Here is a 27210-nt window from a genome sequence, read left to right as displayed (position 1 = left end):
ATACTAGCTCGATAGCCACATCCTTGCAGTCAGAGTGCAGTATAACTGCAGTACACTGTATTATAACTGCAGTCAGAGTGCAGTATAACTGCAGTTACAGTGCAGTATAACTGCAGTTACAGTGCAGTATAACTGCAGTACACTGTATTATAACTGTAGTTACAGTGCAGTATAACTGCAGTTACAGTGCAGTATATAACTGCAGGACCCCCTAACGGTGAATGATGAACTGAAAACTTGAAAGAGTATGTTTGGTTTTATGAGCCTCTCGTTCACATGCCGTTCACCATAGGGGGCTTATTGGAGCTGTCATTTTGACGGAGACTTGTAAATGTGTGATTTAAACAATGTACATTTGATAATTGCCAGGCAAACAAATATGAGGTCTAATTGTGGCTGCAAGCGGACTAGATTGTGAATGACTCTTGGCGGAATGCATTGCTTGACTGCTGTGAGGCTGATAAGTAGCCTGATGACTCACACTAGCTAATGTTAATAACTAACCCTGCTTTTATAGCTAAGACGCCAAAAAGCTGTTGGGTTCCGTTTTGTTTGAACAATGGTAGGAGAAAACCACCAAATCAAGTTCCCTCAACTGGCCAAGGACCAGGTTAGACAAACCTCATGGTTTCAGGCTATACGCCGCGATGATGTAAATCTGTGGGCTCCGGTTACTCTATACATTTGTGTGTTCAATGCACTTCATTCACAGTAAGGCGATGATTGGCTGAGATAATGAGTGGGCTGGACATGCAGAGAGATGAGTTCTTATTGGTCTGCCATGTAGCCCGCTTCTGTATTTTTGAACTGGTCAGTATGTGTAGGTAATCCTGTCTAACCTGGCTAATTTTTGTATATATATCGTGTAGTAGAACTGCATACTTGTTGTTGCTCTCCACTTTCTGGAGGACCGAGTTTTGAAATCAGTGGAATTAGAGTATAATAGTTAAGGAGCCCTGTCTCCGTATTACATCTTCAAACTAAGGGCAACCATGGCATCCGTGACAGAAGGAGAAGTGTTCATCCATGTATACGGGTAAGATAGTCTGGCTAGCTACATTTTCAGATATTACACATTTCTAAATTTGTCAGAAAGTTGTTTTCATATAAAGTTAGTGTACTGTTAGCTCACTAGCTAATGTTACTTGGCTGGCTCACTAGCTAACATTACGTGTATGAATAACCGTCAAATTTAAGAACGCTCAACACCCGTTGAATATGCCCGGTGTCAGTAGACGTTGGCAAAAAAAGTGTAATTAAATTGTTGCCAGTATCACAGTTGCAATCACCAACGCTCTGGATAACATAAAAACAGCCTAACCAGCTCTGCTAGGGCGAGTAAAATGGTCAGAGTGAGCTGTTCTCTCATGTGTATCTGGAAATAGCTAGCAAGCTAGCCAACGTTGGCCAGTTAGCTTGGATGCTTGACTGCTGTTGTTAGGTCAACTAGCTAACATTACGTGAATGATCTGTGTTGTAATATTATTCATATCTCAGAGCCATTTACTTTGCTAGTTATAGCCTAATGTTAGCTAACTGACATTGAGACTGGTTGGTTAGCTATCTGCAGATTCATGCAGAGTAGTAATGTCATGAGTTGGGATTGTGGTTCATTGTTTAGCTAGCTAGCTACATGTCTTAGCGAAAGATTCCACTATGCAGGTAACCATTACAATAGAATGTTAATGATGTCATTGTGACAACTGTTGATAGATATAGCTGGTAAATTTGCTCTGGCTTTTTACTCTGATTTCAGAGCACTCTCGTCTGAGTGTGCCAGAGTGCAGAATAACTGACGAATTTACGAACGCTCCACACCCATTGAATATGGCCGGAGTCAGTAAACGTGGGCAAAAAAGCGTAAATTGTTGCCAGCAGTCACCAGCGCTCTGGATAACATAAAAACAGCCTAATCAGCTCTACTAGGGCAAAGATAATGGTCAGAGTGAGCTGTTCTCTCATTTGTGTCTGGAAGTAGCTAGCAAGCTAGCCAACGTTAGCCAGTTAGCCTGGGTGCTTGACTGCTGTTGTTAGGACAGAACGCTCGGATTAAAGAGATGGTTGGGGTTAAAGCTTAAGAGGGTGTGAACGATGCTGAATGGGTGTAGACAAAGAGGAGCTCTCCAATAGGTGTGCCAAAACATTCAAAGGCCATTTTCTCAAAAGTTAGGTTTTCCAAGCAGAATTACTTTCCCATTGTTCCTCAGCTGTAGTGTGTGATATACCATTTTCTAGCTCTGAGTCGCTACATTTATTCAATGTAAAAAACACCATTTCAAATGTTGCTACATAAGACCGAATCGAGCTGATCGGTTACATTTACAAAAAAATCTTCATATTGCTTTCTCCCATTAGACAGCAATGTTATGGCTTAACATGTCAAAGTAGCACTGAATAATTAAATATTAATTTGTGTAGACCTGGAAAACTATTTTTGTGTCGAGCGGCGTGAGGGAGGCGGAGGACCATGAATAAGTCATTGACGAGTCAATTACTTTGGCATTTACCATTCCCTCTCCAATGCATCTAAAAGTTCTAATGGTAAAACCAAGGACGTTGGACTGCTGAGATTGTGTACAGTACATGCTGAAATTGGGTTTGAGATATTGGACTCCATTCCAAGATGCCAAGGGGATACTTTTATGAAATAACATATTGGAAAGGAAACATAATAATTCACAACATACCACCAGGATTGTGGACACAATTCCTGCATTTGCCACATCACGTACCATTTATTTTATTTATTTATTTAACCTTTATTTAACTAGGCAAGTCAGTTAAGAACAGAGGAGTTGGTACTAGTGTGGCATTGGTACTATGTGGCTTTTTTTGTGTGCTAAATAGCCATATGGCGTAAGTGGATACATGTCAATCTACCTTCATAGAGGCTAAAATATGGGAAGGAGGAGCGGAGTGTTTGTGTGCATGAGTGGTTATGTGTGTGGGCCTGTGCCTGAATAGTGAACAGTGTCCACAGATGAACAGTATAATTATCATTTTAATTGCATTGGCACTCTCTGCATTATATAGAACATAAGTAGTACATTATGCAGTTTACATCAATAGTGTACACCTTGCCCCTTGGCACTAAATCCCATCCCTCCATAGACTGTCCATCCTGTAGAGAAGCACAGGCCTTGGCTTTAGGCTCACTAAACCACCATTGCCCTGCAAACAGAAGCAAGCCAATGGACATATATGTGTCTGTCTATGCCAACTCTGTACGTCTGTGTGTACACCATCACGTAAACATTACTGTGTGTGTGCTGACATCTTACAGAACAACATACAGTTTCAACATCACTTAAGTACCACTGTACCTCACTTTCAGTGTGTAGTCTATTGACATGAAGTCTGCTCAATGACATTGTCATATATCATTTTTTAAAGTGTTTTGATTGATTGTACCCCAGCCAATGTCGCCAAAACAAATCATTAACACAAAATGTACCTCAAAATGTATATCAAAACTACAGACTTATTGTATCATAATGAGACAAATGTCTTTCTACGGGACCCAGAAATTCATTTTTTTTGCTGAAGCCATAGCTAGTGATATTGTTGGTGAACTCAAACACCATGGCTGAACTATGACAATAGTTCAGTGGACTATGGACTATGACTGGGGGTCTAGTCCATTGGCTAAAACAGCAGTCCATGACATATGTCAGCATAAAAAATGATAATTAGGTAGTCGGAAATAGACTAATTCCCAAATGGCACCCCTTTCCCTTTATAGTGCACTACCATTGACCTAGGGCTCTGCTCAAATGTAGTGCACTATAAAACAAATACAGTGCCATTTAGGATGCATCCAAAGTGTTAGATGGTAATGGGATATGAATGTGGGTTTGTACGAGGAAGGCCCTGGGTTGGGTTTAGGAGATTGGTTATTGGCTGTTGTGTATGAACAATATACAATATATATCACGTATATCATGATATACAATATATATCAATGTATATCATCCCTATTTCCCGGTGATTTCTTGGGATATTTGCATTTTAAAAAATGCTAGTGTTCTTGGCAATTCTGACTAGGGTTGCAAAGGTACTGGTAATTTACCAAGTCCCGAGAATCTTCAGTAAATGTGTTAATTAACAAAGAATCTATGGCAATCTATTGTAAATTTGGTAATTTATACTCTAATAACTTTAACAAAAAAATATTCATATATATAGTATTCATTTTTTATATCTGTGTCCATATTGTCCATGAGTTTCTAGTAGATAGACCACATGGTTAATCAGAAAATAGCCTAATCAATAAAACAATTAACTCTGCAACTCTTCCAAATGTTGACTTTTATTCACAACTGCCACCAGTTTGACACCAAAACATTGACAACAAATACATATTGACATGTAATAATAAAGGATTTTTCATGCTGGAAAACTCATATTAAACACCAAAGGTATTCACTAAGTTGATGGTTTATAATTAGGATAATGCTTTTTTAGTTTATTTTAAAATCATCTTATTTAATTATGTACTATATTTTACATTGATAATGCCACACAGAGGGCCAGAGCTAATTACAGACACCTGTAATAATCTAAAGTACCCAAAAGGGCCACTAGATGTCTTGTGAAAGATTACAGAAAATCCTTGAAAGATACCAAAATTCTGGCAGTTTACTGGTAAACTTTGCAAACCTATATCTCCCTTTGCAACCATATACAGTATCTGACATTTTGCATGTTAATATGCCCTGATTTTGTCAAATTTGTCCTGAAAATGCTCTGACGAGGGAAAACGTTTGTTGACGTGTGGCTTGGTTGAACCATACAATGCTGTAAATGTGCAGTGATTGGTTGAAATTGTGAGCCCTCTTTTTGTACTGTGGTGATGGGTCAGTTTTATGTGATAATATTGATATGATTTGTCAACTCTGGTCTCTTGGCCCTCCCATCCCTACGGGAGGGCACCTCCCGCTCGGCCCAGTCAAAGCTCTTCTCTGTCCTGGGACCCCAATGGAATCAGCTTCCCTTCCCTCTGAGTCCCTGTCCATCTTCCAAAAAACACAACCGTAGCTCTTCAAAGAGTATCTTAAATAATCTCACAGTACCCACTCCTAACACTCGCACTTGACTCCCCGCCACTAGTACTGACTTTGCTGATAGCTACTTTATTGAGGAAAAATGTACTTACTATGACTGAGACATTTGGTTGTCCCACCTAGCTATCTTAAGATGAATGCACTTACTGAAAGTTGCCCTGGATAAGAGTTTCTGCTAAATTACAAAAATGTAAAATGTAAATGTAATGATTTGACTGCTTTATGCGGAAATAGTGCATTGATTGGTCAAATTTGCAAGGCCTTGCATAATATGCATGGATTTGTTGATTTTACCAAAAAACATGCAATCGCAGAATTGCGGAATCCTGGATGGACTGATATACAATAAGCTCCAAAAGTATTGGGACAGTGACAAATGTTTTGTTATTTTGGCTCTGTACTCCAGCGCTTTGGATTTGAAATTATACAATAACAATAAGGTTATAGTGCGGTTATACTGGCCGGTTATACTGGCCGCTTTAATTTGAGGGTATTTTCATTCATATCGGGTGAAACGTTTAGAAATTACAGCACTTTTTGTACATAGTCCCCCATATATTAATGGACCAAAGGTATTGGAACAAATTCACTTATGTGTATTAAAATAGTAGAAAGTTTATTATTTGGTATAATATTCCTAACACGCAATGATTATATCAAGCTTGTGACTCTACAAACTTGTTGGATGCATTTGCTTTTTGTTTAAGGATGTGTTTCAGATTATTTTGTACCCAATAGATATGTATGGAAAGTTATGCATTGTGTCATTTTGAGGACACTTTTATGGTGAAAAATAATATAATATGTTTCTAAACATGTCTATAGTAATGTGGATGCTACTGTGATAACGGATGGTTCTAAATGAATCGTCAATAATGATGCACATATCATACCCCAAATACATGCTAACCTCTCACCATTACTATAACAGGGGAGGTTAGAATTTTTTATAAGGGGTAGGATATTTGTGCATCTGTCACGGCTGTTGAAGGAAGTGGACCAAGACGCAGCGTGGTGAGCGTAAATGTTATTTTATTATAAAAAATAAAGCCAACAAAACAACAAACGAGAAAACAACCGTGGCAGAACTTCCCACCACCACAAACTGATCAACAGCATGTTCAGGAGGACTGGACATGGGAGGACATCCTAAATGGCAAGGGATCCTGGACATGGGAGGAGATCCTGGCGGGAAAGGATTGCCTGCCGTGGGAGCAGCTGGAAGCAGAGAGGAAGGCGGAGCTGGAAGCAGAGAGGAAGGCGGCTGGCACTAAAGACCGGGAGACCGGGGGGGGAACACGAGGAGATTGGCTGAGTCAGGTTGGAGACCTGAGCCAACTCCTCGTGCTTACCGTGGCGAGCATCGTACTGGTCAGGCACCGTGTTATGCGGTGGAGCACAAAGGTGTCTCCAGTACTCATTCTTAACCCGGTGCGCTACATTCCAGCTCCCTGTGTCTGCCGGGCTAGGGTGAGCATCCAGCCAGAATGGGTTGTGCCAGCACTGCGCTCGAGACCGCCAGTGCGCCTCCACGGCCCAGTGTCTCCGGTGCCTCTGCCAAGAACTAAGCCTCCTGTATGTCTCCCCAGTCTGGTGAGTCCTGTGCCTGCTCCCATGGCAAGAAGCCTCCAGTGATGATCCATGGCACGAAGCCTCTAGTGATGATCCATGGCCCGAAGCCTCCAGTGATGATCCATGGCAAGAAGCCTCCAGTGATGATCCATAGCACGAAGCCTCCAGGGATGATCCATGGCAAGCAGCCTCCAGGGATGATCCATGGCACGAAGCCTCCGGTGATGATCCATGGCAAAAAGCCTCCAGTTATGATCCATGGCCCGAAGCCTCCAGTGATGATCCATGGCACGAAGCCTCCAGTGATGATCCATGGCACGAAGCCTCCAAACGACGGACTCCAATCCGGAGCCTCCAGCGACGGTCTCCAGTCCGGAGAATGAGATAGCTGTTTTACAAACGTATTCAAAAAATTTTAAAACACATACCTTATTCACATAAGTATTGCTATGAGACTCGAAATTGAGCTCAGGTGTATCCTGTTTCCATTGATCATCCTTGAGATGTTTCTACAACTTGATTGGAGTCCACCTGTGGTAAATTCAATTGATTGGACATGATTTGGAAAGGCACACACCTGTCTATATAGGTCCCACAGTTGACAGTGCATGTCAGAGCAAAAACCAAGCCATGAGGTCGAAGGAATTGTCCGAAGAGCTCCGAGACAGGATTATGTCGAGGCACAGATCTGGAGAAGGGTACCAAATAAATTCTGCAGCATTGAAGGTCCCCAGGAACACAGTGGCCTCCATCATTCTTAAATGGAAGAAGTTTGTAACCACCAAGACTCTTACTAGAGCTGGCCGCTCAGCCAAACCGAGCAATCGGGGGCTAAGGGCTTGGTCAGGGAGGTGACTAAGAACCCGATGGTCACTCTGACAGAGCTCTAGAGTGACTCTGTGGAGATGGAAGAACCTTCCAGAAGGACAACTATCCCTGCAGCACTCCACCAAAACCTGTCGCAGAGCGCTCAGGACTTCAGACTGGGGTGAAGGTTCCCCTTCCAACAGGACAATGACCCTAAGCATACAGCCAAGACAATGCAGGAGTGGCTTCGGGACAAGTCTCTGATTGTCCTTGAGCAGCCCAGCCAGAGCCTGGACTTGAACCCAATCGAACATCTCTGGAGAGACCTGAAAATAGGTGTGCAGCAATGCTCCCCATCCAACCTGAGAGAGCTTGAAAGGATCTGCAGAGAAGAATGGGAGAAACTTCCGAAATACAGGTGTGCAAAACTTGTAGCGTCATACCCAAAAAGACTCAATGATGTAATCGCTGCCAAAGGTGCTTCAACAAAGTACTGAGTAAAGGGTCTGAGTACTTGTGTACATGTGAAATATCAGTTCTAAATTAGCAAATTTAAATTAACACCTGTTTTTGCTTTGTCATTATAGGGTTAGGGTTAGGGCTAGAACATGGCTATAACAAAACGTGGAAAATTCAAGGCATCAGAATACTTCCCGAAGGAACTCTATGATTGGCCAACAACAAGCTACACACGCCACGCTCTTTTCTCTTGAAAAGCAAGAGCAGCTGCATAAATTATAAAATGTCTCTCTCTGTCTATACTGCAGCAATCGCATTCAGACCTGTACATTCCAGGCAAGTCGGTTAAAATTACACATACCCGAGACAATCATATCAGATTCAACTGAGACCCGTGACATTATTTAGAGTTCTGGATTTTTATTTAACCTTTATTTAACTAGTCAAGTCAGTTAAGAACATATTCTTAACTGGAATAGTGGGTTAACTGCCTTGTTCAGGGGCAGAATGACAGATTTTTACCTTGTCAGCTCTGGGATTCAAACCAGCAACCTTTTGGTTATTGGCCCAACGCTTTAACCACTAGGCTACTTGCTGTGAAGCCATCTGTGAAGCCCTCTAGAGTTTGTGTTCCTCCCACAGACACTCACCACTCTCAACCTCCAGCAGGGCCTTGGTGAGGATGCTCCCAGCTACAGAAATAGCCTGACAGATGTAGTATCCCGAGTCCTCACTGTGGACGTCTGTGATGGTCAGCTCCCCGCTCAGAGACACAGAGAACCGTCCCGACTGGGCAGCTTCCTGGATGGGGAACAGCAGGATCTGGGGAGGCAGGAAATGACACAACACACTGTCACATAACAAGTAGGCTGAAACCAGTCAGCACAGGGGGACAAAACTTTACATAAACGGTTGTCACACAACAGGTAAAGCATATCACAACACCACATTATTATGAATGTAATTTGGTTCTCAATTAACCACCCTGATAGAAATTGGCTGTGTAAAACTGAATAGTATTTTGCGAGTGGAATTTTGAAAGTGTAAAGCAGTGGATACACTTAAGATAATTCAGCCACATGAGTGAGTGAGTGAGTGAGTGAGTGAGTGAGTGAGTGAGTGAGTGAGTGAGTGAGAGAGAGAGAGAGAGAGAGAGAGAGAGAGAATGCCTGTGTGTGCATGCATGCAGTGTATGTATGTGTGTGTGGTGTTCGTCGCCTCTAATGTGTATGTGTATATCTTGGGGGGTTGCAGGGGCGCGGTGCTCTTTGACTCTGTCCTCTAAGAGGCTTAAAGCTGGTTGGTGGACAGCCCATGGCTAGAGGTAAAAGATGAAGGGATAATCGTGTGTGCGTGAGAGGCAGAGAGAGAGTGAAAAAGGGAGAGGGCCACAGTCGCGCTTAGTGATAGAGAGAGGGAGGACACAGGCACAGAGGGATTGAGGGAGGGATAGAGGGAGAATATGGGCACAGAGGGACAGTGGGAGGAATAGAGGGAGGGAAATAATAGAGGGAAAGGGCAAAGAAGGAAAAAAGAGAGGGCCACAGGGGCACAGAGGGAGGGAAAGAGGGAGGAGAGGGGCGCAGAGGGATAGAGGAAGGTATAGTGGGAATAGTTAGTTAAACCAAAGAGAAGCCCTCTGTTGTGCTATTTAGAGCCAGGCAGTTTGGTGTTATCTAACAGCCATGGCAGGGCTACAAATGGGTTCTCTCTCTCTCTCTCTCTCTCTCTGCACCTCCTACTCGAACATACAATCTTTTGCTCTCTACATCAACTTCTCATTCCTCTCCCCTCTTTAACATTAGCATCTATCCATTTCTATCTTCCCTTTTCTGTTTCTACCTCTCCCTCTACCCACTATACCAACCACTCTCTCCCTCTATCCACCTTCTCTTCATATCTCTCTCCATCTTCCCCCACCCTCCTTCTGTCCCTGAGAGTGGTGCTACAGGCTCCCACGCACACACTCCCATCAAGCCTTTCAGCATGTTGCCGCAGACTGTGATGCATCACAGAGTTCTCTGTATTCTCACAGTGACTCGCAGACACATACACACACTTATTTTCTATCTTGCTTAAAGAGCCTATATACTCCTGGTGAGATCTGCTCTAAAATGAGAAGTATATTGCACATTTACACCATAGACTAACACCAGGGTTCATATCCCACTGCCTCAAAATGTGTGTGTGCACTTGAGCGCATGTGCGTGTGAGGAAAAATTACTAAAGAGGGAGCCAGAGATCGATATAGCCTAACCAGAAGAAAAAAAACTGTTTCCGATCCTCCTCCTCCTGTTGCCCGCTGCAGCTGGACTTTGCAGATTCTGCCTTTAAACTCCTGAAGTTCCAGTAATAGGCTACACCAGTGGTCGGCATCCTTTTCCATTTGGAGTACCAAGTTATCGTACCATTTCTACTGATCTGTATGACAGTTATGATTTTCATATGCACATTTTCATGGAACGGTTTCATTTTATTTATAAAAAGGTCTTCCTATCTCAAAGTCAATGTCATGTGGTTAATCAAAACTATCTAGATGAAAATGATACAAATCTAAAAGTAACTTCTATTGTCATTGCCAATGGGTAAAAATCGCCTACATAAAGCCAATAAAAATAAACATTGCAGCTCGCAGGTAGAAAATATCCTGATAAAAATAAAAATCCTATAAACCACATTGGCTACGCATGGCCTGTCTGTAAGTAACTTGAAACATTGTATCAACCATTTACTTGGTCAGCCAGAAGCTGGTGCTAACAAACTTGCAACATTGTATCAAATATTCTGGGCCCTCAGAGTTTCCTGTGCCAATGAGCTCCAGACAGACAGACACCACTGTAGACTTTTTGTGCAAGGGATAAGACGTAATCAGGTAGGCCTATTTTATGACGTTTCCACCTGACCGACCAGAGCATGACATTTTTTTCCGTTTCATGCTGAGTGGTTATCGAAAGGGAGGGAGCTGGAAATATTTTTCAAATAGGCGACGTTGAGGATCTATTGACAATCTCAATGGATGTGAAAAAATACTGTTTACTGTCAAAGAAAAATGAGTTTGAGAATCTCCACAGTGATGGTGAGTTAAGACAATGAGAAATGGTGTCAGATCCCCAAATGGGCACATTTATAAGCCAACATTTCCGAGCAGGCCAGGTAGCCTAGGCCTAGTTCTATACGTAATTAAGTGTGTGTCCTTACTCAAGATTGACAGGAGCACTCCAAACAAAAGACAATGAATAAATTGACAACTTGTAAATGGAATGAAATAAACATGTGTAGCCTAGGTTGTGCGCTCTACAAACAACGTATCCACTACTACATTGACAACAGTAAGACTGTAACGCATTCAATATATCATTATTAACAAATGTAGATTAGAAGTTATGGGAATTAAAGGTAAATGTACTGCTGGTGATACTGGTGTTGTAAGGGGCTTATTACAGTTGTATTCCAGCCACTAGGGAGTGAAATAAAACAAAACAGTTTATGTTAACTGGGGGAGAGGAATAAAAACTATTTTTTCAAATGCTCTAAACTGCTGTTACATCGTGTTGACATGATCAAGTAAACAGTACCTTTCGCGCTGGAGTTTACATTATAAGCGAATAGAAAGGATAACACATTTGTTACTTTCTATGAGCTTATAATATACACTACCGTTCAAAAGTTTGGGCTCACGTAGACATTTCCTTGTTTTTGAAAGAAAAGCACATTTGATCAACATACAATTGATCAGAAATACCGTGTAGACATTGTTAATGTTGTAAATGACTATTGTAGCTGGAAACGGGCAGATTTTTCATGGAATATCTACATAGGCGTACAGAGGCCCATTTATCAGTAACCATCACTCCTGTGTTCCAATGGGACGTTGTGTTAGTTAATTCAAGTTTATCATTTTAAAAGGCTAATTGATCATTAGAAAACCCTTTGGAAATTATGTTAGCACAGCTGAAAACTGTTGTGCTGATTAAAGAAGCAATAAAACTGACCTTTAGACTTACAGTATCTGGAGCATCAGCATTTGTAGGTTTGATTACAGGCTCAAAATGGCCAGAAACAAAGCACTTTCTTCTGAAACTCATCAGTCTATTATTGTTCTGAGAAATGAAGGCTATTCCATGTGCGCAATTGCCAAGAAACTGAAGATCTGGTACAATGCCGTGTACTAGTCCCTTCACAGAACAGAGCAAACGGGCTCTAACCAGAATAGAACGAGGAGTGGGAGGCCCTAGTGCACAACTGAGCAAGAGGACAAGTACATTAGAGTGTCTAGTTTGAGAAACAGACGCCTCACAAGTCCTCAACTGGCAGCTTCATGGGATACTGGGATACTGGCCATCTAGGCAGAGTTCCTCTGTCCAATGTCTGTGTTCTTTTGCCCATCTTAATCTTTCTTTTTTAACTTTTTCTTTGCAACTCTGCCTAGAAGGCCAGCCTCCCGGAATCGTCTCTTCACTGTTGACGTTGAGACTGGTGTTTTGTGGGTACTATTTACAACATTAACAATGTCTACACTGTATTTCTGATGAATTTGATGTTATTTTAATGGACAATTTTATTTATTTTTCTTTAAAAAACAAGGCCATTTTAAGTGACCCCAAACTTTTGAATGGTAGTGTAAACTTCAATTCTTTAATTGGTCACCAATGTTGTATTGTACTGTTAGTTGACTAACTGTAGCCCGTCTGATGCTCTGCACAATTCATGTCAGCCTCCTCTGTCCTCTTTCAACAATGACCCATTTTCGACCAATGGCCTGCCATTGACATGGCAGTATACAGAACAACTGTGTTGACCTGATACAGTATTCTATGGTGGGTGTCTTACCTGGCTGCCTTCTTTCTGCCAGAACACGGCAGGTGGAGGGTTGCCCTTGGTTCCACAGAGGAAGTTTACAGTGCGACCCTGGGCTGTGATCTGGTCCCGGGGCCGAACCACAATCTGAGGGGGCACTGCAGAGAGAGGGAAGAGTATGTTAGGACATCCAGAATATGTTCATGTTGTGTTTCTTTGTGTGTGCACGTGTGTGTGTGCATCCCTGTGTTTGGTGTGCACTTGCTATCCTGTCTTCTTGTGAGTGTGTCTGCAAGCGATGTGTGTGTCCACCAAGCTGTCATCATTGACACTGTGCATGTGTGGAATGCTTAGAGGCCCACCAGAGCACCCTGTGCTCACAAACACTATGGACGGACACACACACACACACACACACACACACACACACACACACACACACACACACACACACACACACACACACACACACACACACACACACACACACACACACACACACACACACACACACACACACACACACACACACCTCTGTTTAGAGTGAATAAAATACAGACCACTACTTTGACAACTCTACCAATCTAGCACTTACATAATTAGGGTTCTTTGGCTTTCTACATGCTCAGGGGTGCATATAGAGGAGCCCACCCTCCCTCTCTATCCTACCCAGTCATGTACACCTTAAACTGGGGCACACATCTGGAGATTTGGAGGTCACTTCTTGATCTAGAACCTTGTATTCAGATGTCTTTGAAGGAGTAAAATAATACAATGGGGGTGAGGAGAATGAGACTTCATCCTCATAATCTCTCTCTCTCTCTCTCTCTCTCTCTCTCTCTCTCTCTCTCTCTCTCACACACACACACACACACTCACACACACACACAGCTTCTTGATTGCTATTGATCACACAACCAGCTATTGTATATTATTGCAGAGGGACTGATTGTGTAATGATGTCACCTTTGGCCCTGCAGTGCCTAATTGATTTCTCATCTCTCTGGCTGATCCACCTCTCTTATTTCACTCTCAATTAGAGAGCGGACAGAGATGAAGGCCAGGGGGTAAAGAGAAGGAGGGGTAGAGAGGAATATGGGTAGAGAGAAGGAGAGGGGGTATAGCGAGTGAGTTGGGGGAGTGAGAGGCAGAAAGAGAGAAAGGAAAAGAGAGTTAGAGACAGGTCTTGACAGAGCACATTAATAGTGCCTTTGGGTTGCATCCTAATTATCTCCTCTATCATTTCCTTTCAATTCATCAAACCAATAGTGGAGCCAGACTCCAGCAATCATTATCGACCCACCTAGAGCAGTTAGTCTAACAGAAAAGCTACCACCTTTAGTTAACTGCCCTGTGAGTATTTTCACATTTGAGGTGTGTTTATTTCAGGATGGTTGCTCTATTTCTGAAGTGTGTAGGCCTACCACAAGCTTTCATTTTTCCCTATCGATACACCATAGACAAAGCTACCCCTTCTTCCTGTCACACTCGCTCTTCACATAGTGGGACGGGTGTGGTCGGCATGTCAACAACCGGATAAATCACCCGCAAAATAGACCCCGGGCAGAGGTCGCTGAGGGTCGTGTTCAGGGGTCAAACGAGGCACCACATGCTGACCCCAAAGGTCAACAAGTTCAAATCTGAAACACAACCCCTACTGTCTGTCATTTGAGCTAGGGGCAGTGGGGCAGAAGAGCTAGCTAGCTAGCAAACAAAAGTAACACCAGAAAACAACAATCTATGTATCCCTCTTTTCTGTCTATGTAGCTATCTCTGGAGCATGCGCTCCTATTGATTAAATCCCATTGTCACGGTTGATGAAAGCACTGAAGTAGTGCAGAAACGCAGCGTAATAACCACATCTTATGCTACCTCACCCTAGGCTTGTGCGCACACACACAAAGACAACACACTTGTATGTGGCGGCAGCGTAGCCTAGTGGTTAGAGTGTTGTACTAGTAACCGAAAGGTTGCAAGATCCAATCCCCAAGCTGACAAGGTACAAATCTGTCATTCTGCCCCTCAAAAAGGCAGTTAACCCAGTGTTCCTAGGCCGTCATTGAAAATAATAATTTGTTCTTAACGGACTTGCCTAGTTAATAAATGAAATAAAATATATATATCGATAACAATACCAACAAAACAAATTCAGTCCACACTAGACAAGGGGTTTGATTAAGACAACTTGACTAAGCACAAACCCAGCTAGTTTTAGTGTTTTTTTAACTGGGTCTTTTTCCCCTCCGAAGCTCCATCTTGAGAATAACAATGGCGATGCTTGATTTGAAGAGACATTCACTCACACATCGCCTATGGCTACAATAAATAATTAGCCATAAAGAGCTTCAGAGGCAGGAAAAATTGAGAAGATTTAATGTTCTCACATGGGATAGCACATTGGGGAACACACTGTAATGGTGGATCTAAAATATACATAACACCAGAATTGAGAAAACGTATCAGATGTGTCATAGGGAAGAAATAAGAAATGCCTTCCGCCTACTACACATTTTAAGAAACTAATGCTTACATTAGTTTCTTCCTACAATGTGATTTTTCTGTCTGTCATAGTTGAAGTGTACCTATGATGAAAATTACAGGCCTCTCTCATCTTTTTAAGAGGGAGAACTTGCACAATTGGTGGCTGACTAAATACTTTTTTGCCCCACTGTATGTAAGAATGCTGTTCATTGACTACAGCTCAGCCTTCAACACCATAGTGAAGCTCATCATTACGTTCGGGACACTGGGGCTGAACCCCGCCCTGTGCAACTGGGTACTGGACCTAGGCCGGGCCGCCCCGAGGTAGTGAAGGTAGAAAAAATCCAATCACACATATAAGGCCACTATCTACTATGTTTAGAGTACATGTCAAATAGCCCCATAGCCAAATACATTTGAACTCAGTTTTTCACAATTCCTGACATTTAGTCCTAGAAAGATTCCCTGTCTTAGGCCAGTTAGGATCACCACTTTATTTTAAGAATGTGAAATGTCAGAATAATAGTAGAGAGAATGATTTATTTCAGCTTTTATTTCTTTCATCACATTCCCAGTGGGTCAGAAGATTACATACACTCTCTTAGTATTTGGTAGCATTGCCTTTAAATTGTTTAACTTGGGTCAAATATTTCGGGTAGCCTTCCACAAGTTTCCCACAATAAGTTGGGTGAATTTTGGCCCATTCCTCTTGACAGGGCTGGTGTAACTGAGTCAGGTTTGTAGGCTTCCTTGCTCGCACACGCTTTTTCAGTTCTGCACACACATTTTCTATAGGATTGAGGTTAGGGCTTTGTGATGGCCACTCCAATACCTTGACATTCTTGTCCTTAAGCCGTTTTGCCACAACTTTGGAAGTATGCTTGGGGTCATTGTCCATTTGGAAGACCCATTTGCGACCAAGCTTTAACTTCCTGACTGATGTCTTGAGATGTTGCTTCAATATATCCACAAAACTTCCCTCCTCATGATGCAATCTATTTTGTAAAGTGCACAAGTCCCTCCTGCAGCAACGCACCCCAACAACATGATGCTGCCACCCCTGTGCTTCACGGTTGGGATGGTGTTCTTCTGCTTGCAAGCCTTCCCCTTTTTCCTCCAAACATAACGATGGTCATCATGGCCAAACAGTTCTATTTTTGTTTCATCAGACCGAGGACATTTCTACAAAAAGTATGATCTTTGTTCCCATGCGCAGTTGCAAACCGTAGTCTGGCTTTTTTATGGCGGTTTTGGAGCAGTGGCTTCTTCCTTGCTGAGCGGCCTTTCAGGTTATGTCAATATAGGACTCGTTTTACTATGGATATAGATACTTTTGTACCAGTTTCCTCCAGCATCTTCACAAGGTCCTTTGCTGTTGTTAGGGAATTTATTTGCACTTTTCGCACCAAAGTATGTTCATCTCTAGGAGACAGAACGCATCTCCTTCCTGAGGGGTATGACGGCTGCGTCGTCCCATGGTGTTAATATTTGCGTACTATTGTTTGTACAGATGAACGTGGTACCTTGAGGTGTTTGGAAATTGCTCCCAAGGATGAACCAGACTTGTGGAGGTCTACAATTTATTGGTCTTGGATTTTCCCATGATGTCAAGCAAAGAGGCACTGAGTTTGAAGGTAGGCCTTGAAATACATCCACAGGTACACCTCCAATTCTGTCAATTAGCCTGTCAGAAGCTTCTAAAGCCATGCTGTTTAAAGGGACAGTCAACTTAGTGTATGTAAACTTCTGTCCAACTGGAATTGTGATACAGTGAATTATAAGTGAAATAATCTGTCTGTAAACAATTGTTGGAAAAAATATTTGTTTCATGCTAAAAGTAGATATCCCTATCCGACTTGTCAAACTATAGTTTGTTAACAAGACATTTGTGGAGTGGTTGAAATACTAGTTTTAATGACTCTAACCTAAGTGTATGTAAACTTCCGACTTCAATATACTGTATATATACTCCAGACTCCAACATTGCTCATCCTAATATTTATATATTTCTGAAAATCCATTCTTTAACTTTTATCTTATAATTTTATATTTAAGATTCTTAAAAGTAGCCACCCTTTGCCTTGATGATAGCTTTGCACCCTTGGCATTCTCTCAGCCAGCTTCATGAGGAATGCTTTTCCAAAGGTCTTGAAGGAGTTCCCACATTTGCTGAGCACTTGTTGGCTGCTTTTCCTTCACTCTGCGGTCCAACTCATCCTGAACCATCTCAGTTGGGTTGAGGTCGGGTGATTGTGGAGGCCAGGTCATCTGATACAGCACTCCATCACTCTCCTTGGTCAAATAGCCCTTTACGCAGCCTGGAGGTGTGTTTTGGGTCATTGTCCTGTTGAAAATCAAATGATAGTTCCACTAAGCGCAAACCAGATGCAATGGCGTATCACTGCGGAATGCTGTGGTAGCCATGCTGGTTAAGTGTGCCTTTAATTCTAAATAAATCACAGACAGTGTCACCAGCAATACACCATCACACTTCCTCCTCCATACTTCCCTGTGGAAACCACACATGCGGAGATCATCCATTGACCTACTCTGCGTTTCACAAAGACAAGGTGGTTGGAACAAAAAAAATCGAATTTGGACTCACTCGTCCAAAGGTCAGATTTCCACCAGTCTAATGTTCATTGTTTTTGATTCTTTCTTATTGGTGTCCTTTAGTAGTAGCTTCTTTGCAGCAATTCGACCATGAAGGCCTGATTCACGCAGTCTCCTCTGAACAGTTGATGTTGAGATGTGTCTGTTTCTTGAACTTTGTGAAGTATTTATTTGGGCTGCAATCTGGGGTGCAGTTAACTCTAATGTACTTATCCTCTGCAGCAGAGGTAACTCTGGATCTTTCTTTCCTGTGGCGGTCCTAATGAGAGCCAGTGTCATCAGAGCGCTTGATGGTTTTTGCGACTACACTTGAAGAAATGTAAAAGTTCTTGAAATGTTCTGCATTGACTGACCTTCATGTTCTAAAGTAATAATGGACTGCTTATTTGAGCTGTTCTTTCCATAATATGGACTTGGTCTTTTACCAAATAGGGCTATCTTCTGTATACCAACCCTTCCTTCAAAACACAACTGATTGGCTAAAATGTATTAAGAAGGAAAGAAATGGTTGAGAGAATGCTAAGAGTTAGCAAAGGTGTCATCAAGGCAAAGGGTGGCTACTTTGAAGAATTTCAAATATAAAATATATTTTTATTTGTTTAACACTTTTTTGGTTACTACATGATTTCATATGTGTTATGTCATAGCTTTGATGTCTTCACTATTATTCTACAATGTAGCAAATAGTCAAAATAAAGAACTACCCTTGAATGAGTAGGTGTTTCCAAACTTTTGACTGGTACTGTATGTATTCCTTCAGGATTTCTGCTGGAATCCCATCAGGGCCGGTGGCTTTGTTGTTCCTCCTCTTCCTGATGGCATCTTTCACCTCCTGCAGGCTAGGTGGTTCTCCCATGTATTTATCCTTTGTTGGTCGCTGAGGGACGTGATCATAGACCTCTATCTCAACTGTTGTACTTCTGTTGAGGAGCTCCTCAAAGTGTCTGGAATCTTCAGTGTCTGCCAGCTGCTGGATCTCCAGGGCCTTTTCTGTCCATCATTTGTTTTTTAGATCCTTCACCTGGTGTTGGACAACTGCCTTCGATCTGGCATGAGCTTCTCTTGTGGCCCTGCAGTTGATATCGTTCTGCCAGGCACAGAAGGTTCTCAATGAGCTGTCCAATTTCAGAGTCATTCTCATCAAACCAGTCCTTCTGCTTTTTGGTCTTATAGCCGAGGGTGTCCTTGCAGGCGTTAAGGATGGTGGACTTGAGCATGCTCCAGTGTGTTTCAATATCCTTAGGATATTATTCTAGCAGTTCTGCACTTAGAACAGTCTGGAGGTGTTGTCATTTGCTGGCATCACCCAGACTTTTGATGTCAAACCATGGCCGATTCAGCTTTTTCTGCACCCTCCTTTTCCGCATGAGTCAGATGGACATAGTGGAGCGAATTAGACAATAGTCTGTCGAGCAGTCATCTGCGCTTGTCATTGCTCTTGTGATGTTCATACACACACTCAAATAGACAAACGCAAACAAGCTATCTTACACACACACATACACACAAGAACAGTCAGTTCTCCTTCTCAAGCTGTCTTACATATGCACACACACAGACACACAGACACAGTAACAAAGCACAGCCGTGTCCTCGGAGAGAGCCTCCTCAGGGGAAGAGAGTGACAGGCAGCTGTCACAGTCACACAGTGACGCAGACAGACAACAGACACATGCGCTGGAGTAGACCCACTTGTAATTAAAAACGCACCCAAATGCTGTTAATATATTTCCCAGAAGAAAACAATTGAAACAGATGTTTATACGAAAACCCTTGCATGTTGAAGTCCAAAAAATGTTTTATCCAAATTGTATTTGGAAGATGAAAGTGAACTTATCATTGCATACTGATGTTTTGCTAATAAAATGGATGCCATCTTTTACATTTATTTAAAAAAAAGTTAATAGATGCTGATAGAACAGGCCAAATCGCTACTGGTCCGTCCGTCCGTCCGTCCGCCCGCTCACTCATTCACTCACTCACTCACTCACTCACTCATCGGCATATTTATCCCTCTATTGTCATGCTAATACACAGGGCAGTTTAGGAAATAGCACATTGAGATTATGTCATGATTTTATTCGTGCTGCGGGCATGATAAAAAAAATATATTTGAGATTGTTTGTCTATCCCAGATAGGGCCCCCATAACTGAACTCACCTGTATCATTTCAACAAGTAAACTGAGGTAATATGCAAGTAGCTGATTTACTCCAACTCCCCTACAGACTTGGGAGCGGGGAAGGTCGAGAGCCATCCATCCTCCAAAACCGCACTGCTCGCTTAATCCAGAAGCACCAATGTGTCGGAGGAAACACCGTCCAGCTGGCAAACGAGGTCAGCTTGCAGGCACCCAGCCCACCACAAGGAGTCGCTGGAGAGCGATGTAAATCCCAGCTGGCCATCTCCTCCCCTAACCCAGACGACTCTGGGCCAATTGTGCGTCGCCTCATGGGTCTACCGGTCACGTCCGGCTGTAGGATCGAGCCCGGGTCTGTAGTGACGCCAAGCACTACAACACCATAAACGGCTGTGACACTCGGAAGGCCCCCCAATGACCAGTCTGACAGGACTACAGAGTTCCTTGGCTGAGATGGAAGAACCTACCAGAAGGATAACAGTCTCTACAGCACTTCACCAATTAGGGCTTTATTGGAGAGTGGCCAGAAAAAAGCCACTCCTAAGAAAAAGGTGCATGAAACATGCCTGGAGTTTGCAAAAGATTCTGATGAGACAAATATGTAACTATTTGGCCTGAATGCTAAGTGCTATGCCTGGAGAAAACCATGCACAGTTCATCACCCGTCTAACACCATCCCTAGCGTGAAGCATGGCGGTGGCAGCAACATGTTATGGGGATGTTTTTAGTGGCAGGGACTGGGAGACTGGTAAGGATAGAGGTAACAATGAATGGAGCAAAAACAGGCTAATCCTTGATAGCCTGCTTCAGAGTGCAAACTACCTTTGACTCGGGTGGAGATTTACGTTCCAATAGGACAATAACCCCAAGCATACAGACAAAGCAACACTGGAATGGCTTCAGAACAAGAATGTGAAAGTCGTGGCTCAATGTCAGCAATCCAATAAGCTTCGAGTTCATCTACAAAATGGTCTGTACTATAGATAGTCTGCACTATAAATACAGCAACAGCCATTGACACCCCAACCATAAACATTAAAATGCCAAAAAATGCAATTGGATCAAACTGGTCTGTGATATTGATGCACGCAAAGCTAGCCTTTTCTGTACACCTACAACAACATACAGTACATATGGTATTGTCAGAGTATGATTTGACAGGTCTGCCAGGGGGACTTAATGAATATTGACTTTTCCCCCCAATCATACAGTATAAAAGCAAACGAGGGGTTTAACTGGCTCAAATTAAGATCCTACATCTGTATGGCAACCACATGGAATCAGATAATTCCTTGCCCTCCTCCCGACACGCACGCACGCACACACACACACACACACACACACACACACACACACACACACACACACACACACACACACACACACACACACACACACACACACACACACACACACACACACACACCTCTGGATGAAATGGTGTACTTACTGAATGGACCCACTGGAATGGAGAGATGGAGAAAAATTGAGCAGAGAGAAAAAACAAAGAGATGAATGAAAATGAGATGGGTTGAGTTATGACTTGATTTAATGGGCAGTGCAGTCCAGTGAACCAAGATTCAAGATTTAGTGTATCATCATTAGATTATGCTTTATGTAGTATGGCTCAGGTTGGAGGGTTGTAGTATGGTTCCGGTTGGAGTAAATTTAGTCGATTCAGGAAGTGAGAAATAAATAAATGCCATTTTAAAATTTCGTACAGAATTTCTATTCATCTTCTGAATTGAGTGAATTTAAATTAAATTGACCTCAACCCCAGCTATGGCTATACTTTAAAAAAATAACACACACACACACACTAGCATACCCCATTAATATTGCAGCTGCACTCTCCAAACTAAATAATGTTGCCATAATTCACACAGAACAATCTCCATGCAATTCCATGCCATAAACTCCTATTGGTGCGTGTGTGTGCACCTGTGTCTTTACTTGTGTGGGTGTATGCGCACACGCATGTGTGTGTGTGGAGGATTCCAAAAGTAAATTGTCAAAAAGTGCAGGAGACCTAAGTCATTACTGATGGAGTCAAATGCTGCTGAAATTGAAATTGCCTGTCAGCTTTACATAAGAGACTGTGTGTCACTCATGCCCATATTCATGTGTGTTGTGCCTGGTCTTACCATGGACCTGCAGGCTGCCCGATGCCTCTGCCTTGCCCACGCTATTCTCAGACACACAGGTGTAGGTGCCCTCGTCCTCAGCCCGAACCTGGGTCAGACGCAGGCTGTGGTCACTACGGATATCTGACCTGCAACAACAACAACAGACCAGGGTGAATATATAGAATGATATCCTACTGTACATGGGGTCCATTCACTCTCATTGATGTCTGGTGACTAATCTCTCTCTCTCTCTCTCTCTCTCTCTCTCTCTCTCTCTCTCTCTCTCTCTCTCTCTCTCTCTCTCTCTCTCTCTCTCTCTCTCTCTCTCTCTCTCTCTCTCTCTCTTTCTTCTCACCTGCCACGGGGCAGCTCTCCTTCCTCTCTCCTCCAGCGGATGGTGGGGGCGGGGTCTCCATGGGCCTCACACAGGAAGTCCACCGTGTCATCAGCCAACACCACCTGGTTCACAGGACGCTTAACGAACATGGGTCGCTCTGACAGACCGAGAGTGAGAGAGCGATATGGTCAGAGAGAAAACAACGTACAGTGAGAGAGACAGAGAGAAAAGAAAAGGAGGACAAGATTGGAGAGTGACAGAAGTTGGGAAAATATGATAAATACACAGTAGAAAATAGAGAGGACCAGAGAAAACACAGAACCAGGGAAAGCAAGGTCATCTGAATGTAAACTCCACTCACCAAACACCACTAGTTCTGCTGGGTCGCTGTCCCTTTCCCCCACCATATTGGTGCCCACACACACAAACATGCCTGCGTCGCTCTTCCTTGTGTTCGAAATCATCAGCTTGCCTCCTCGAATCTATGAGAGAGAGAGAGAGAGAGAGAGAGAGAGAGAGAGAGAGAGAGAGAGAGAGAGAAAGTCCCCTTAAAAGACACCGCAGGGGGGAAGGAAGCATGGTGATGTGCTTGTCATGTCCCCAAGCCTATTCACTCTATCATGTTGTTTATTAAGCAACCAACACATTTAGGCATCTGTGTCTGTTTATCTCTCTTTCTCCATACCCCTAGCATCAAATTGTCACTATCTCTTTCCGTTTCTCTCCCTCTCTCTTTCTCCAACCTCACCCCACTCCACTCTCTCTTTTTCTCTCTCCCATCCCCCCTCTGACTATTCCTCTTATTCATGTGGTTGTATTTGACATTGAGAGAACCTCCACATAGACAAATGTGGAATACATATACCCAAAGCCTTCTATACAGATAAGTGACTGTAGTTTGTGTTATGTGTGTAGTGTATCTTAGTGCTTTAGGCCTCAGAGAGAGCAGAGAGGTGGTCTACTGTACTGGTGGGTTCCGTTTTTGGTCATTACACCTTCAAATAGATTCAATTAAATGAGTTTTTTGTCCGTCCATCTGTCTATCTGCATATACAGTACCAGTCAAAAGTTTGGACACACCTAATCATTCAAGGGGTTTTTCTTTACTTTGACTATTTTCTACATTGTATAATAATAGTGAAGACATCAAAACTATGAAATAACACATATGGAATCATGTAGTAACCAAAAAAGTGTTAAACAAATCAAAATATATTTTATATTTGAGATTCTTCAAAGTGGCCACCCTTTGCTAAATCTTGGTATTCTCTCAACCAGCTTCATGAGGTAGTCACCTAGAATGCAAGTTAATTTGTGGAATTTCATTTGTTTTTAATGCGTTTGAGCCAATCAGTTGTGTTGTGACAAGGCAGAGGTGGTATACAGAAGATAGCCCTATTTGGTAAAATACCAAGTCCATATTATGGCAAGAACAGCTCATTACTTTAAGACATCAAGGTCAGTCAATGCAGAAAATTTCAACCATGATGATGAAACTGGCTCTCATGAGGACCGCCACAGGAAGGGAAGACCCAGAGTTACCTCTGCTGCAGACAGTATGTTCATTAGAGTTACCAGCCTCTAAATTCTTCACAGAGTTCAAGTAGACATCTCAATATCAACTGTTCAGAGGACACTACATGAATCAAGCCTTCATGGTTGAATTGCTGCAAAGAAACCACTACTAAAGGACAACAATAAGAAGAAGATGCTTGTTTGAGCAAAGAAACACGAGCAATGTACATTACACTGGTGGAAATCTGTCCTTTGGTCTGATGAGTCCAAATGTGCGATTTTTGGTTCCAACCATCGTGTTTTTGTGAGACGCAGAGTAGGTGACACATATGTGGTTCCCACTGAAGCATGGAGGAGGTGGTGTGTGGGTGCTTTGCTGGTGACACTCTTGATGATTTATTTAGAATTCAAGGCACACTTAACCAGCATGGCTTCCACAGAATTCTGGAGCGATACGCCATCGCATCTGGTTTGCACTTAGAGGGACTATCATTTGTTTTTCAACAGGACAATGACCCAAAACACATCCAGGCTGTCTAAGGACTATTTGACCAAGAAGGAGAGTGATGTAGTTCGGTATCAGATCACCTGGCCTCCACAATCACCTGACTTCAACCCAATTGAGATGGTTTGGGATGAGTTGGACTGCAGAGTGAAGGAAAAGCAGCCAACAAGTGCTCAGCATATGTGGGAACTCATTCAAGACTGTTGGAAAAGCATTTCAGGTGAAGCTGGTTGAGAGAATGCCAGGAGTGTGCAAAGCTGTCATCAAGGCAAAGGGTGGCTACTTTGAAGAATCTAAAATCTAAAATCTATATTTTTTTTATTTAACACTTTTTTGTTACTACATGATTCCATATGTGTCATTTCATAGTTTTGGTGTCTTCACTATTATTCTGCATTGTAGAAAATAGTCAAAATAAAGAAAAATCCAATAAGTAGGTGTGTCCAAACTTTTGAGTGGTACTGTAGGTATAGAATATGCAGGCATGCAGGTCTTTTTTGGATAGCCACAACAATAAAATGATTGAAGGATGCAACAGAGACAGATAGAAAGTACTCACGGTGATCCTCTCGTCATGGTCGTTAACTTTCATGTTGTTCCTCTTCCAGGAGATGGTGGGCTCCGGGTGGCCCCGCGGGGGGATGCACTCCATGACCGCTGGCTCCCCTGCCGCCACCACAACGTCACTGGGTGTCTGCCTGAAGTCATCCCTCAGGACTGGAGGTAAGAGAGAGGTTGGAGAGAGGGAGGTGAAGGGGGGTTATTATACAGCAATGATTCCTCAATATCATTTGCTTGGTAATTTTACACATGTATTTCTTGCCAAAAAAGCACTATCGCAGATGGAATTGAATAGAGAGAGGGAGATACAGAGCACTACAACTACTGCCCAATTCCAAATCAACCCCTAACCCCCTAAGCATTTTGTTGATGTAATATGATTTGATAGGTAATAGCAAGATCATAATAGCTCTGCCTTTTCCTCTGTAAGGGAGAGACATAGTTGCCGTGGAAGTCCACATCAAATTTCTAAAGTAAGGGTAGTCTAGTGCATCTTTCACTGTGCAGGGTAGTGGGAACTGTATGCCATAAAGTTTTGTGCTGCCTCCACTATCAAGTCTCAAGTCTAAATAAGAGATGAATGCAAAACAGATGAAATTCAGAAAGCAAGAGCAACTCTCAGTGTGTGATTTAATGTTATAACACAAAGCCCTTCAATACTGGGATAATGAAATGACTGTGTTTACTTGCGCGTGTGTGTGCGTCTGGTTCCTCCCTATGGTCTTCATTGACACAGTGTGCGTGTGTTCGTGTGTGTGTTATCGCGGCTCCTTTCTGGCACAAAGTGGATTAATTCTTCAATCAGACCCACACACTACCAACACACACACACACACACACAAAAGATATAGACGTGCTGTACATGAGTCAGATATACAAACACTTGAAAATACTAAAGAGACATACACTAAAACACATAGTTGCGCACAGAACATGAGACAAAAGCCTACTGATATATGATCATGCACAAACACACTTACACTCTCACCCCCCCCCCCCCTCTTTATTTCACTCTCTCTGCCACTCTGCAATTGGTGCCTGGATATGGCCTTACGTTTATGAGCACAAGGGCTTTGTGATATTGCTTTGCACTCGATTCAATATACTGCAGTGCTTAATTTGAGCTGGATATTGCCAGAACAGGATCCGGCACCTCTCCGTTTTGGACTCCTGCACCTCTTGTGGCATGAAAAATAATTCACTTTTTTCAATGTAAAAATTATTATAAAAGCAATCAAAGTTCATTCGAGTTGCCTCTTCATTAATTATCCTGCCCCCACAAAAAACATGTGAAAAAAAAAACTATTTAGGCCAGGGCCTAATATTTTAAGAGCTGATTCGGTTTGGGCCAGGCTCGGGTTTATGGTCTGCTCAACATTGTAATTTACTGTATGTTCGAGATCAACGCAAGGCTGTGGCTGTGTGAGAAGTGCACCACTATCTCTCACATAACTAGAATGAATTCAACTTGTATGATCTCTCTGCTCTGACAGACATGAGCCTGCAACTGTCATCTATCCAGTGTTGCACTTCATCATTCATTTCATTATAGAATCATAGCCGCGCGAAGGGTTCTAAAGGAACTGCAGCACCCCTGATCAATTGAAATACATTTGCCTGAATAATAGAATTCCTGCTGTCTGTTAATGAAATCGTTCAGAATAGCCTACTACATCATGTGAAGGCCTATAACTTAGCCCCAGAGGATCATTTGCTTATTTAAAAAAAAATTGCCCAGCTGTTGATTGTAGCCCAATAATAAGGAATAGGCTACAGTCGGGAACGTGTGGCAAATCTGTCAGTGAAAGAATATAATGTAGACAAAACAGGCCATTCGCAAAATTTCAAATACAATCAAGGGAAAACACAGGTTGGAAAGCAAATGGCTCCTGCTGAAAAGCAGAGACTCTATACTGTAGGCTACCAAAATATTTGATCAACTTCCAAATATTGTTTTACAAAAGAAAGAGAGATACTTTGGCACGAGCACATTTGCCATCATCAGTTAGTGTGCTGCGCATCATTGGGCGAGTCAGAGAAACTGGAAAGCATTTTTAGGACTATAATTTCCTCCTCACATTGTAGCCTACAATATATGTCTCCACACACCTAGGCCTAGGCTATTGATGGATTCAAGACGAGGTCGTTTTCATTGAGCTCAGATTTTCAGTTTGTCAATGTCAAAGCCTGTCATTTTAATAATTTGTGATGTATTAAAAAAGTCTCCAGTCATGT

General features: G+C 42.5%; 1 protein-coding gene across 2 annotated transcripts in view; it reads right to left on the bottom strand.

The window, feature by feature from the left end:
* Positions 1-27210, bottom strand: part of LOC109872916 (roundabout homolog 2) — a 115502-nt gene that overhangs the window by 28106 nt on the left and 60186 nt on the right. Inside the window, exons 3-9 of one of the 2 annotated variants that reach the window (XM_031808087.1) lie at positions 24974-25131; positions 22756-22876; positions 22413-22551; positions 22076-22203; positions 21382-21393; positions 12732-12856; positions 8552-8723 (exon numbers count right to left, since the gene is read on the bottom strand). In XM_031808087.1, coding sequence (XP_031663947.1) covers positions 8552-8723; positions 12732-12856; positions 21382-21393; positions 22076-22203; positions 22413-22551; positions 22756-22876; positions 24974-25131 — 855 coding nt within the window. The remainder of the gene's footprint in view (positions 1-8551; positions 8724-12731; positions 12857-21381; positions 21394-22075; positions 22204-22412; positions 22552-22755; positions 22877-24973; positions 25132-27210) is intronic. The other variant, XM_031808088.1, reaches the window with a different exon arrangement.

The sequence above is a fragment of the Oncorhynchus kisutch genome, linkage group LG28 (genome assembly GCF_002021735.2).
Source record: "Oncorhynchus kisutch isolate 150728-3 linkage group LG28, Okis_V2, whole genome shotgun sequence".
Taxonomy (NCBI): domain Eukaryota; kingdom Metazoa; phylum Chordata; class Actinopteri; order Salmoniformes; family Salmonidae; genus Oncorhynchus; species Oncorhynchus kisutch.
This window is presented reverse-complemented; position numbering and strand designations above follow the sequence as displayed.